We start from the raw sequence: 15081 nt of genomic DNA on the forward strand, positions 1-15081 counted from the left end.
TTATATAGTGAACGGATAATGTATCAAAGCTCAATACAGTGTTGTTGTTTTTTTACAGGAAATCAACATTTTCATATTTTTTCTGTTTACTTCTCTTTTTAAAAATCTTTATTGTTGAAAGTATTACATATGTCCTCTTTTCCCCCTCATTTACCTCCTCTAGTCCACCCCTACCCCCACCCCAGGCAGTCACTACCCTGTTGTCCATGTCCATGGGTTATGCATATACGCATACAAGTTCTTTGGTTGATTTCTTCCCACCCACACACCCTTCCCTGCCTTCCCTCTGAGATTCCACAGTCTGTTCCATGCTTCTATGTCTCTGGGTCTATTTTGTTCATCAGTTTATTTTGTTCATTAGATTCCACATATGAGTGAGGTCATGTGATATTTACCTTTTTCTGATTGGCTTATTTCAAAAGTTTTGTTTTTTAAAAGTTGGGGTTACACATGCTTCTGTTACATTAAATGAGAAGTAATATGAAAATAAGGAGAAAGGTCTCAGCTCCTACTTCTGCCTGGGAGAAGAACCGAGAGAAGATAGCTGCATTCAAGAAACATCTAGATGTATAAAGCAACAAACCCAGCCAGCACACCATTCCATGAGCTAGCATCAGTAAGACCTGGTGCTATCTTACAGCAAAAGCAGAATTTCTGTTTGAGGCCCATTTGCTAATGTTTCTGGCTTATAAAAAGGAAATCACAGAGGGAAGAGCAAAACAGCTACTTTGCTAGTTGGATGTGGGGACAAGAGCTTGCATCAATGTGAAATGTCACAAGGTACGTAAAACTCAGCTAAGGAAGGAAGACACCAAATGTGTATTAAGCTCCCTCCATAAGCCAGGCACTTTGCTAAGTGCCATTTCATTGAACTTTCCCATGATGCTGTGAGGCAGTGATGTTTTTCTCCACTTTACAGAAGAGGAAGTGAAAGACTAAATGGTTTATCCAAAATCACAGAGCCAGAAAGTGACAGATGTCCAGCCCTAAGACCTACAGCCCTGACAATCAGGATAGGAAATCCAGCTCAGAGTGTGTGTCCTAAGTTAGTCTCTCTTTCCTTTTGCATTCTACAAGCTTTTCTAACTAAATTAAACAAAAAGGACCCCTGCATTTTATAGCATAATCAACTATTTAAATAGCCTCAGAGTTGGTAAAAAGGACTCCTTGTGTTCAGATTTGAAATGGGCTAGGCCAGCTGATTTTCTATGTAATTAAATGTATACTGTGATGGAACATGTGACACTCAGCATGGATGCCTTTCTTTAGACCAAGCTTTACTTGGCATTAATGGATATAAATGAAGATCAGCGTTCTAAGTACCTTTGGCAAGATATTTTCCAGCTCTGGCTCCCTTTGCCTGGGGAGCGTTTACCATCTTAACTGCTATGATAGGTGTAAAGATATCCAAAGTAAAGATAGTCCCTGAAACAATGGGGTCAAAATGAATATTAGTTCTGGTATATCCCAAAGCCAGATTTGTAAAGTAAACATGAATCTGAGAGATTGTACATATACCAGTTCATATGCAATGTTCCCGCACTTAAAAGCACATCCAAACACATTGTCTTCAGGAATTATGAAAATTTTATTAATAAAGAAAATCCACATGATACACATCTCCTTTAAAAACAACCACCTCAGAAACAGAGGTAAGAACTGTGTTTTCTAATCACTATTTCATCATTGCTGGAAGAATGAAACCACAGCACCAAAGCACAGACCGATATTTTTGAAGGGGATAATCATTTGAGATAATAAATTACTAGAAAATCAGAAGAAACAAATAAAGATATTCATTTTATAGGGTGGACCACTGAGTCTTTATCCAAATAATGTTTCCACTGTGGGTAAATGTACTTGGCCATCCACTCTTTTTTTTTTTTTTAAATATATTTTATTGATGTTTTTACAGAGAGGAAAGGTGAGGGATAGAGATTTAGAGACATCAATGAGAGAGAAACATCGATCAGCTGCCTCCTGCACACCCCCTACTGGGTATGTGCCTGCAACCAAGGAACATGCCCTTGACCGGAATCGAACCTGGGACCCTTGAGTCCGCAGGCCATTGCTCTATCCACTGAGCCAAACCAGTTAGGGCTATCTGCTCTTTTTAAAAGTATCCTGAATATACAGTGTACATCTAAAAAATGATAGAGTTATTTGAGGATAGTCAGAACTGAGAGCCAACATGACTTATAGAAATGTATGGCTACATAACAATAGGCCAAGATAATCCCTACAAAAGGTCAAGGTATACTTCCTGATAGGGTATGATCCATTGAAATTCTTTTCTGATTTTCCTTTTTTCTTTCTTTATTATGTTTGTGTGTGTGTGTGTGTTTAATTGATTTCAGAGAGGAAGGGAGAGGGAAAGAGATAGAAACATCAATGATGAGAGAGAATCATTGATCAGCTGCCTCCTGCACGCCCCTACTGGGGATCAAACCCACAACCCTGGCATGTGCCCTTGACCAGAATCAAATCCAGGACCCTTCAGTACATAGGCCAATGGTCTATCCCCTGAGCCAAACCAGCTGGGGCATGATTTTCTTTAAATACTGCTCACCATTGTCCCTCAGAATTTCCTTTGTATACCCTCTACCCAACCCTTTACTAAAGACCTATAAACTTATTCAAAATACACTGCATGCAAAAAGGGAAGTATCCTATATAATAAAACCTTAATATGCAAATCAACCAAACGGCTGAAGGACTGGTCACTATGCTGCGCACCAACCACCAGGGGGCAGATGCTCAACGCAGGAGCTGCCCCCTGGTGGTCAGTGTGCTCCCATAGGGGGAGCACCGCTCAGCCAGAAGCTGGGCTCACAGCTGGCGAGTGCAGTGGAGGTGGTGGGAGCTTCTCCCCCCTTCGCAGCTGCGCTAAGGACCCCTGGGGTCCCTGACTGCAAGAGGGTACAGGCCGGGCTGAGGGAAACACCCCCTCCCCTCAGTGCATGAATGTCATGCACCAGGCCTCTAGTAAGAATAATAAAAGATTCTGATGTCCTGGACATGAACAGAGAACACACATATAATGGGTCCTGGCCATCAGAACAAACACATTGACGTGCGCAGCTGGGAACCAACCCCTCAAGAAAGAATATAGACTTTTAATCCAAAGAAGGAGAAAAGTTAGGCCTGTGACTTGACTACAGTTTCTAGGGCCTAGTGTAACTATATTTTTAGGCCTGGCTCCAAGGAGCTGCCTACACAAATTTGGATGGAGCGGGGGAGGCACAGATGGTGGTCATGTGAAGGCACAGACTGATCGAGTGGGCTCGGTTACAAAGTCGGTACATTTAGGCTGCTGTATTCCTCCTATTTCAAGTACTGCCAAGTCCAGGCTGTTTCCCCTCTTTCCAAAGTCTTGATTCATTTAATTCTCCTGAAGGAGGTGGAAGAGGAGGAGGATTGCACAAATCTGAGTGTTTTATGGTTTAGAGGAGACAGTCACCATCTTGGCTTCCTGTCAGATTTTAAATGTAACATTTTGCTAAGTGTAAAGCTGTGTGTCTGTTCCTTTCCTGTTGCCGTTATCGGAACTTCAATATTTGCAAAACAGAAACTCAAAATACTTCAAATCAAGCCCAAAGCAGTTTGTTATTCACGTAACACAGTTCTTACACATATCAATACACAGTGAGTTCACAGAACAGGAATCTTTTCTTTGCTTCTTTCTTTTCTTTTCCTTTTGTTCCTTTTCTAACTTACAACTTTCATTTCTTTGGTCATTTAAGAATGATTTGATTACACAATAGCAAAATCCCATATATATATATATATATATATATATATATATATATATATATATATAATATTCTGATTATTATCAAGCTTATTGCCATGTCAGTTCTTACTGGTTGCATTATTTAGAAAAAGCAAGCCCATCAGCTAAAGTATTTTGCTATTTGAAATACCCTGTGAATCTCTTGTAAAACATAGAGCACCTTAGTAATGTGTAGAATTCTAATTTTTGAATATAAAAATCTGTAGTGTTTATTATAAAACATTGTTAAAGGTATTCAGTGTGTGCTTCCAGTGGTGCTGAATTCTTAGGAATTAACTTTAAAGCACTAGTTTTTCACTCTTTAAAGAATAGCCTACAACATTTCAGATTCTCAGTCATTTTCTTCTTTATATAGAACACTGTCAAAATCAAAATGGATTCAATTATTGAGATTTTTAAAATCAAGACACAAAGTATTTTTCAGGTCCTCATCAGGATGCCTGGTGTTCTGTCCATGCAATTCTTGTGCGCAATCAAACATCTGCTCCGGAGTCTTATCTTCTAATCCCTCCAATGTGCCTTCTTGGCCTGAGCTAGTGTATAAGAAGGCCATTTTCAAATAGCAAGTCAATACATAAAAAGGTTTTACCATCTGTTAATCGTGTGTTTTATCTGGAGGACATAAAAGATCGTTATAATCCTCCACCTAATTGACTTAACGTTTTTCTTTTTATTGGGCTATTTTTTTCAAATACATTTGTTATTGATTTCAGAGAGGAAGGGAGAGAGAAAGAGAGAAGCATCAATGATGAGAAAGAATCATTGATCGGCTGCCTCCTGTGCGCTCCCCACTGGGGATCTAGCCCGTAACCAGGCATGAATCCTGACTGGGAATCTGAACTGTGACCTCCTGGTTCATAGGTCGATGCTCAACCACTGAGCCACACCTGCCAGGCTTATCAGGGTATTTACATTGTGTAGAAATCAACACTATTATCACCATCAGTAGAAATATTCATCTATATTCTAAGGCAAACAAGAAAATGTTTTTCTTTTGGGTAGAATTTTATAATTAGTAAAGTTTATAAGCAACGTGGAAAAGCAACTTGAACTCAATTATCATCTTGAATTTCAACAGAGCATAATAAGAGAAAAAGTTCTTTGTAACATTCATGGTGCATGAATTTGCATTCTGAGCTCCTTCCTTAAAACACTGACATTGTTCCAAATTTAATAATAGCAATAATAAGAGAGAAAAGTCTTCCTACATAGGGAATTTGTGCTTTTTTATGTCAGTTACTTAAAAACAAAAACTACCCTTCAAGTCAATGTGCAAATGCTCAATCAAATAAGGCCTTCCAAACGTTTTAATCTCTAGGTTTCACTGTGCATACAAATCAATAATAGGATTGCATATCAAATACAGTTTCATGAATGAAACACATGGGCATTACCCAATCTTCCTCAAAAGTACTTAGCTGCCAAGAGAGACACTTCACAACCTATCACAAATGTGCTATTTGTATAACCATTCCTGTTACAAATGCTCTTGTGTTTGTTTAAATGAGTATATTTAACCTGCACTATTAATTAAAATTGTTTTCTCCCTTATAAAGCATGGCTTTCAGGAGAAACCATCTTTAAGCCTCTTCTCTGTGAGAGTCACGTCTCCTAACACCGACTGTGCTGCCTAAGTTCAGCTAGGGCTTGTTAAATAGACTTCTGAGCATAATTATAATGAACAATTAGCTTGAAATTGGTTTTAATGATTTGTTTTAGATGATAGAATAGAAGCGTAATGTGATTATTGTAAGCCTTCTACATCATTAAGAATACAACTACAACCAACTTTCAATTATGGAGACGCAGACAATCACCTGAAGCATTTAGTAAGTGATCTACTTACAGAGCCGAACACAGGCAGCTGGGGAGAAAAGGCTGCTGCCCCAGCCCAGGTGTTCATAATTATTGAGCCTTTTGCAAAAGTCTCTTCCTTTTCTATTCTGCTCCTCTAACTTGTTTCACGCCTCGAAGACATCTCTGCCATGGAAAATAGAGATAGCCGATCAGCTCTTTCCCTGGCCCCTGCCTTTCTCCAAGGCATAGTGAGGACGTCCAGGTGGGAGGAAGGAGGCCTGGAAAAGGCTCTACAAAATTGAGCATGTGGGCCTGAAATGGCAATTTGCACCTCCAAACTAGACTAACAGGAAAGAAGAGTATACAAGTAATGGATAAAATGAATATAAGGAATAAACTCCAGACTGTGAAGATAAATCTATGCTAGCCTTTCCCCATTCAGTGTCCCTTTACTGTCCCAACGTCAATTTGGATCTCATTTTTCTCATAAGAATTTGTAAAAAATACTATAGAAAACTTGAAGAAATGCTCTTTCATTTTCTGAAAAATATAAAAATATTCATTTAGAACCGTGAATACTAGTTATTGTCAGAGTTCTTACTCTCTCTTCTTTTTCTTTCGTTTCTCTTTTAACCTCAGCTAGTCAGTGTGCTGTTTTTCTCTCCCACCTTTGAGCAAGAGTGTTAGACCTTTTGCTGCTGGCCTTGGGAAGTTGTGAGGGAGTACATCCTGTCACCCACATAAAAGACCTGGTACCTGTGCTTCCACATCACAAAGCAGGCCAGTAGGCACACAAGGCCACACACCAAGTTAAGAATCATCTGGGTGAGTAAGAACATTTTGAAAGTGAAGGTGATGCTGGTACAGTCAGTCACATCCCGGTACACAAAGGTCCTGCTGAGAGGCTCGGAGGTGGGCACTTTGCAGTGGCAGGCGTCGAGTGCGGGCCCACAGGTAACCCGGTTGAGCAGTGAATAGTGGTGGGCAGCAAACGCCGCGGCCAGCACACAGACCATCAAGCCCAGGGCGCTCAGCAAAAAGTACAGTAGCTGCAAGGAAGCAGAAGAAAACCTTTCTGATTACAAAGTACATTGAATGGCTCTTGAGAAAGCTAATGAATAAAAGCCGTTGTTTTTTTTCTTTTCTCCCAGGAAGGTCCCAGATGGAGGAGCTATCGCTCCTCGGAAACTAGTACCCAAGACATGGAAGTGGCTCCACATTTGTCAGTGAGCAATCCTTAAATGCTCATCGTATTTTCATTTGTCATACAGATGTTGGGCGCTATCCATGAACGGAGCTGAGGATATTAGCTTGACTGTGGATGTTTGTGTGTGGGTGTAGCCAGCAGCTTCGATGAATCCCAAACACAAGAGGCATCTCTAAACGGCGTGCTGTGCTTGTTTTGACCCCAAGAACTGCTGATGTAACAACTGAAACAAGACAAGAAAGTAAAGAACAAATTTCTGCAATGTAAATTCTGTGTTGGCCAAAATTGGCAATAATTGGTGAACTAGCAACACAGGTTAACAGAAAAGATTATGTTTGATGCAACAATTGCCAAAATGTGTCCAGGAAGAGCAGGATCCCCAATAAGCAGTTGCTGGGAGAAAAAAAAAATATATGGCAGGTGACTTGGTGTCAGCTTCATCACCTACAAGTCTCATCCCAGATCCAGCTATGTAGCTCCTGAGCATGAAAATAAACTCTAAACGTTCCCTCCGCCACCAAGGTTGAACATTGTCGACCTACATGTTAGCCTTGGAATGGAAACGTCAGGTTAAAGCTCTAACCCTGCTGCTAAAGAAACCTGGAATGTCTGAACAATTCAAACATTTAGCTTACACCTAAAGTATTTTGGTCAAAACCGTGAGTGCTCATTGACAGGGCCATAATAGAAACCATTTTACAGAACAAGAAATGTCCTCGTGATTGATCTCCTTAACTGGACACATTTCTCTAAATCAGGGGTGGGCAAACTTTTTGACTCGAGGGCCACAATGGGTTCTTAAACTGGACCGGAGGGCCGGAACAAAAGCATGGATGGAGTGTTTGTGTGAACTAATATCAATTCAAAGTAAACATCATTACATAAAAGGGTACGGTCTTTTTTTTTTTTTTAGTTTTATTCATTTCAAACGGGCCGGATCCGGCCCGCAGGCCATAGTTTGCCCAAGGCTGCTCTAAATGGTCCTGTCTATCAAGGCTCTAAATAAGGAAAAGAGTCCCTAGCCTTTGGGACTAGTATATTCAACAGAGTGCAAGATTTATATTACTACTAGAGGTCCGGTGCATGGATTCGTCACAGGTGAGGTCCCTCAGCCTGGCCTGTGGGGATCGGGCCAAAACCAGCTCTCCGGCATCCCCTGAAGGGTCCTGGATTGCAAGAGGGCAGTTCTTGGGTGACACACCCCAGAATCAGGCTCCCTCCTCTCTAGTTCTGGGTGCGTCACCAGAGAACCGCAGCTGCCAAGTCATCACAGCTAGACAGCTCCTGCATTGAGCGTCTGCCCCCTGGTGGTCATTGCGCATCATAGGTACTGGCCCATTGGACTGTCAAACCATCAGACGGTCACTTAGGCTTTTATATATATAGACTAGAGGCCCGGTGCAAGAAATTCATGCATGGGAGGGTGTCCTCAGCCCGGCCTGCACCCTCTCCAATCGGGGACCTATTGGGGGATGTCCGACTGCTGGTTTAGGCCTGATCCCACACGGGCCTAAACCTGCAATTGGACATCCCTCCCACAGTCCAGGACTGCTGGCTCCTAACTGCTTACCTTCCTGCCTGCCTGCTTGCCCCTAACCACTTCTGCCTGCAAGCCTGATCACCCCCTAACCGCTCCCCTGCCAGCCTGATTGATGCCTAACTGCTCCCCTGCTGGCCTGATCACCCCCAACTGCTCTCCCCTGCTGGCCTGATTGCCCCCAACTGCCATGCCTTGCAGGCCTAGTCACCCCCAACTGCTCTCCCCTGCAGGCCTGATGGCCTCCAACTGCCCTCACCTGCCAGCCTGATCTCACCCCCAACTGCCCTCCTCTGCTGGCCTGATCTCACCCCCAACTGCTCTCCCCTGCAGGTCTGGTCACCCCCAAATTCCCTCCCCTGCGAGCCCGATCGCCCCCAAGTGCCCTCCCCTGCCGGCCTGGTTGCCCCTAACTGCCCTCCCCTGCAGGCTTGGTTCCCTCCCGCCACTGCCCTTCTCTGCTGGCCTGGTCATCCCCAACAGCCCTCCCCTTCCGGCCTGGTTGCCCCTAACTGCCCTCCCCTGCTGACCTGGTTGCCCCTAACTGCCCTCCCCTGCTGACCTGGTTGCCCCTAACTGCCCTCCCCTTCAGGCTTGGTCCCCCCCAACTGCCCTCCCCTGCTGGCCTGGTTGTCCCTAACTGCCCTCCCCTGCAGGCTTGGTCCCCCACCCCCAACTAACCTCCCCTGCTGGCCTGTTTTCCCCCAGCTGCCCTCCCCTGCAGGCTTGGTCCCCCACCCCCAACTAACCTCCCCTGCTGGCCTGTTTTCCCCCAGCTGCCCTCCCCTGCCAGCCATCTTGTGACAACTTTGTAAGATGCCACCTAGGCTTTTATTACATAGGATAGTTAAAAGTTGCTCCTTACAAGGAGCAGTTCTGGTGAATGTGAACTCCCCAAAGTAAACTTAGTTCCAATCATGTCTAGGTTCAGAATAAAGTAGCTCTGAAAAGATTATGCCCTCCCCCACCTCCAACTATATGTAATTCAAATAAAAACATATATCTATGAGTATAAAATATGTGTACAAAAGTCCTTCAAATGAGTGATTTTTCTACACATTGACAATTTCAAACGTTTCTAAGTCTTAAAGACAGAATATTTAGCCCTGGCCAGTGTTGCTCAGTTGGTTGAACATTGTCCCATCTACCAAAAGGCTGCTGGTTTGATTCCCCAATCAAGGCACATGCCCAGGTTGTGGGATCTGTCCCCATTACGAGGCATGCAGGAAGCAGCCGATAGAAGTTTCTCTCTCACATCGATGTTTCTTTTTCTCTCCCCCCTCTCCCTTTCTCTCTCTCTAAAATCAATAAAAACATATTTTTTTTTAAAGATAGACTATTTAAAATGTTATTTTTACTCTGAGCGGTGTGTGTGTGTGTGTGTGTGTGTGTGTGTGTGTGTGTACATGCATGGATGCACATGTAGTTGCTGGTGCCCTAAGCATGTGTCTGTTTTGCCTGGCAGCTTGACTGTACATCTGGTTTGCCTTGATTGTACACTTGATTGTACACTTGAACAGGAAGACAGTGGAACTGGTTAATACCATTTTGTCTTAAAATGGACAGCCAAGGATTGCATGAATTCGTTGGATCCTCTCATCAAAGTTATCTTAGCCATGCACACTATTTCTAGTTTTCAAATCATTTGAAGGATTACCAAAAATAATCCACGTTTCTTCACCTGTGAAACAGTTTATTGAAACATCTTACATCTCAGGCATATAACAAGAGTAATTTATACTCAACACATTTATTCTCCCTTGGAGAAAGGGAGCCAGATAAATACAAAATGGCACCTCACAAAATTTAAGAAGGAAATAGTTAATTGTGTTATTAAATGCCATTGTCTTGGTCCTATCCCCAAGATTTTCAGCAGCTATATTTCCTCCCATCACTGGCACACTTAGGCTAAAAAGTGCAGATTTATTTTGAGGGGTCATTGGGGCAGAATATTTGAAATATTCTGGGTTGTTCTAGAATATTCAGGCTTGATGACTGACTTCAAATTCTTGGTGCCAAGAGCCAAATTAAATTGCACTGGCCATGTTGTGTGTGTGTGCGCGCCCATTGTGGCTGCCTTTCCAATGCAGCCAACACAGAACTTGGAATTATTTGCTCTGGGAACATGGGTACATCTACGACTTTACCAGCAGGGAAGGCTCAAATTAAAGAGATAATCTTCCACCTGAGGGTCATATACTTAGTAGAATGGCCCAAAATTGAGTTGTCTCTACATATTTTATTGCCATTAATGGATGGAACTGGAGGAGGGAGGGTCGTCTTATAATAGCCTTTCTATCTCCAACACACACACACACACACACACACACACACACACACACACACCCTTAGCAGATTTCTACAGCATTTACTGGGGCAATATCTAGAATTAATGATGATAATCCCTCATTCTCAATCTATAAATAATTGAAATAATTGCAAAAATATTATTGTCTTCATAATCATCACAAAAATTCATTTGTTAAAATGAGCATTGTGTCTATTTTTTTAAAGATGACCTTTGGCACAGAGATCAAAAGATTTGCCCAAGACATTTAATACATGTACAGCAGTGCTTGGTGATGGCTAGGCGCATGGACCAGGGCACCAAACTGCCTGAGTTCAAACCCCGGTTCTCCCCTCACTGGCTATGGACCTTGGGCACATTAAACAATCCCAGGTGTACCTCGGTTTCTTCCTTTGTAAACTTGGAATGATGATCATAATAACTTCACAGGATTATTATAAGGATCAAAAGAGCTGGTATCTGTAAAGGGCTTAGAACAGTGTCTGGTGCATAGTAGCACTATTTAAGTATTTGTGAAAGAAATAAACAAATTAGTAGAGATGTAAGCAGCTGTCAGATCTCAGGACACTTGGGCCATCAACTCTACTGGCTTTGTCTTATTCTCTGCCGTGTGGGAGGAACAGTGCAAACTGAGCTTATAGAAAGAATGTAAACATTTAAACGCGGAGATTGCTCAGTTTTAATTGAGCATCTCAAATGTGCTCGCAGCCTGGGAGAGCACAAACCTTGGTCAGCGGTGCACACCTCACACGTTGGAATTCTGCTTCTCCCACTCCGTGAAAGCTTCGGCCAAGTAAACAAACAGGAGTGAGCCACAGCATCAAGTTTCTTATCCATCTTAACACATAAATGTATACTTGATCCCCCAAAGCCTGCGGGCTACATCTGCAGCGCTGTGGCATTTTTCCTTCGCGGCTTTAGCTCATCTGACAGTAACAAGCTTCTGGGTTAGAATCTGTAGTTTAAAATCAAGTGGCTTGTTTTACCTACCCAGCAGGAATCAACCATCAATGAAAGTGTTTACGATGACCTCGGGAATGCGAGCAAATACCTTTTGCTAAAAGCCCCAGGCTGGGGACGCTTTAGTCTGCGGGTGTGCGTCTGGCGCTGGGCAGCGGGCCGGATGGAGGCGCGGTGGCCCTGGGCGCTTATGTAACCCAGCCCCCTGCGCCGCCGCTCCTCGCGCTGCTGCCTCTAATTGGTACCCGGCTGCAGCTTCAACATTTGGGAACTACAGGAAGAGGGAGTTTGGGCTTCATTTTAATTAGCTTCCCGGGTGGCAGGCATGGGAAGGCCCCTCTACAGCATGCTGCGCAGGAGGCGGCAGCTGCAGCCCAGGGGCCTCCTGGATGAGGGCAGGAGGCAATTGCGCCTTAAACGCCCTTGTGGGAATGTGGCCCGCGGAGCTCCTGCAAGCACATGAATCAGACATGTTTCTGAAAATCCTGAAGGTGAGCCCCTAGAAAGCCGGCCACCAGGAGCCGCAGGAGGCCCAGTCCATGAGGGAATGGCCTGCCAAGCCCAGGGGCCCGCGGGAGAGAGAAAGAACATGATGGTGGCATCCAGGGTGTGCCAAAGGGCCTCTGGAGAAGACTGTACCAGCTTGAGATGAAAAGACAAGCTCCGTGGCTATTGTATCTTTAAAAAAGCGTGTGTGTGTGTGTGTGTGTGTGTGCGCACGCGAGTGCGGGTGTGCAGGCTATACCAAGGCACCAGGGTCTTCAACAGGAGGAAATAAATTCTCAAAGCTAAGGCCCGGTTTTCAATGCAGGGGGCACTAAAATGTGGTTATGCCAGTGAGAAGCACCACAGGAAAGATGTATGTCATTCCTTCCCCCATCCCCCACCAAATGGTGGAAGAAGCACAAGGGACGTCTGCTGTAACCTGTTGTGGCTTTGGAAAACCTTGAGATTGACTGAAGTTCGTTTTCTAACTGAAGATAAGACAGCGGGCATCTTAGAGAGCTGGCAGGAAGCATCACTAAAGGTCACCTGCAGGAGAAAAGGGCCTCAGTGTTTGTCAGTGTCTGTCACAGGTGGGGGAAAAAGACAGCTAATGAGAGGTTCCTAGTGGGGAATTCTCAACCTGGCTGACATTGGCAGTGACATTTTTTTGCCCTTGCTCCTTATTTTACCTGCAGATGTTGAGAAGGCTTTGGAGGACTCTGTGAAGCTGATGCTTTTGCCTCTGCTGTTTCTAGGATCATCTGGGGAGGAATGAGGGCCTTTCACACACTATGATGAATCCAGGTTAGAGCATTTTTTACCTGGTGGATGAAGTCCCTGTAATTTAACAGGCCATTTCTTACGAGGCTGTCTGGCTTTTTGCTTTTTTTTTTTTTTTAAATCATCACCAAGCCTTGCCTTACAAAAAAATAAACATGGATTAATGCCTGCTTTATCTGGCCTTCTTTTAAGGAACACCCTCAGAAAAAGTAAAATTTCTAATTGTAGGCATACCCACCAAGATTATTTTTAAATAGCATCCATTAAATTTTTTAATTAGAAAAGTGATGTCTAACTGGAGGACATTTCAAAATTAGAGAAGAAAACTACAAAAATGCAGCTATCACTCCACCACTCACAGACAACACATTTTTAAAACACATAAGAGCTCATTTCTTTCTGTAGGATCATGCTGTACATTTTGTGTGGCCTGTTTTTGCAGTTAATATGATGTGAACTTTTTTATTCAAATAACTACTCTTTTCAACATTATATATGTACATATATATCAACACACTGCTTTTTTTATGCCAACAGCACCAATTATACTAGAATATACTATCATCTTATTTGCTGCACCTTTGTAATTTCCACATAATATAGTTAACTTACTCTTATGCCTTATGCTTTCTTGTTTTAGTGGACAAAGGAGTATCCCGTTTTTATGTATTTTCTTGTAGAAGAAAAGTAAACGCGATGTGAGTGGACCAAAAAAATTACAGAAAGCTTTTTTGTGCTCTGCTATAGCAGTTGAAAGAAAATGTAGGGATTGGATTTCTACTCACTCTGGTTGCTGAGTTGGGTGTTTATCTTCCTCAACTCTGAAAGGGTGTGTGTATGATTCCTTTTAGAGTAGATTCTATGTGCAGTGGAAATGCCGGTATTTGAACCGGCTCCAACCAAGCTCACTGTTGCTAACAGAGAAAAACTACATGCACATGTAAGACACACACATACTTGCTAAACCGTGCACATCCCAACTCCCTGTCTCCTTTGCCCCCAGACTCTTGGCACAGATCATTTGGATGCACCCAATGTACTTTTTCTATTTTAGTGATCCTGCCTACAAGAGGAAATACACTTAGACGGCTTTGTTATTAAAACATTTGAAATAACCCCCAAGATATGGAAGCGGGCACTGATATGGGCATCTTTTCCCTGGCAAAAGCGTTTTGTGGAACTGGTGAATTTTCAATATTCCTTTTAAGGGCACTGAAAGACAGACTTCATATGCCAACCCAGTTCATGGAAATTACGACTTAAAAAAATTAGCATTACATTTGGAGTCTGGATCAATGCCCTCCTAAAACATTTTTTGGCCTGCCTAAAAATGCAATTTCTGGGATAATCAGATATGCAACCCCTTAAAAAGCACGCCTTTATTTTGTACTTGGGTTTCTTTAGATGTGACAATAAAAGGAAAAGAAAAATGGCAACTTACTTTCATAACAAACTGGATACATGTCTGTTCGTCAACTTGATATGAGACACAAAGCATGAACAAACCAAGATAGGCCACTAAGCAGACCTGCAATGGAAAACAGGGAGAAAGGATGTTATCAGGGCGAACCGTGCATTCGAACAGCATCAGTCGCAGTGTCTTCCACCAGAAATGTCCTTCTGAGCCAGGTGTGCATTTCATTTACTTATCTTTACTTACTATTTTTCTCAGCTTGTGGAATTGAGTTTTTAAAATAGTAAAATCAGTTTAGCCAGGATTTATTAAGTCCTTTTGATGTGTCTGGTGCTATACAAAGTCCTTCAGAGTATCCAATGATGAATACAAGTTCCTCAACCTCAATAAGTGTCCAGTCCAATCCAGGCCAAGATAAGTGACACACTATTCTGGAGCAGGGCATTATATGTCAGATGCTTTTTGTCCAGAGATGGACAAAAGAGGAAAAAAATAACATTGAGTTGGGCAATTCGAAAAGGCGTCACTAAAGAGGTAGATTTGAAATGGGCCTTGAAAGGGATGATCATAATCATGATCACTAGCATTTACTGAATACTGACTTTGTGCTGGGTATGGGTTTCTTCACAGCATTATCACAATCCCCTCTTAAGTAGGTGCTAATCGTCCTATCATAAACAAAGAAACAGAAGCACAAAGCTAGTCAATAATGGAGCCAGCACTACTCCAGGTAGCTGGAGTGAAACAGCATGAGCAATAGTACAGAGGCGGGATCTCACAAATTATGCGGAAAGAACAG

The 15081-nt window shown here is 42.9% G+C and overlaps 1 protein-coding gene across 3 annotated transcripts in view; it reads right to left on the reverse strand.

The window, feature by feature from the left end:
- Positions 1-3587: 3587 nt before the first annotated feature.
- The window catches only part of SSPN (sarcospan), a 35550-nt gene continuing 24056 nt past the window's right edge, over positions 3588-15081 (reverse strand). For 2 of the 3 annotated variants that reach the window (XM_036299947.1, XM_036299946.1), the window contains exons 2-3: positions 14310-14396; positions 3588-6639 (exon numbers count right to left, since the gene is read on the reverse strand). In XM_036299947.1, coding sequence (XP_036155840.1) covers positions 6274-6639; positions 14310-14396 — 453 coding nt within the window. In that variant the 3' untranslated portion in view covers positions 3588-6273. Of the gene's footprint in view, positions 6640-6661; positions 7021-14309; positions 14397-15081 lie in introns of those variants that run through there. The other variant, XM_036299948.1, reaches the window with a different exon arrangement.

The sequence above is a fragment of the Myotis myotis genome, unplaced genomic scaffold (assembly GCF_014108235.1).
Source record: "Myotis myotis isolate mMyoMyo1 unplaced genomic scaffold, mMyoMyo1.p scaffold_m19_p_3, whole genome shotgun sequence".
In the NCBI taxonomy this organism is placed as follows: domain Eukaryota; kingdom Metazoa; phylum Chordata; class Mammalia; order Chiroptera; family Vespertilionidae; genus Myotis; species Myotis myotis.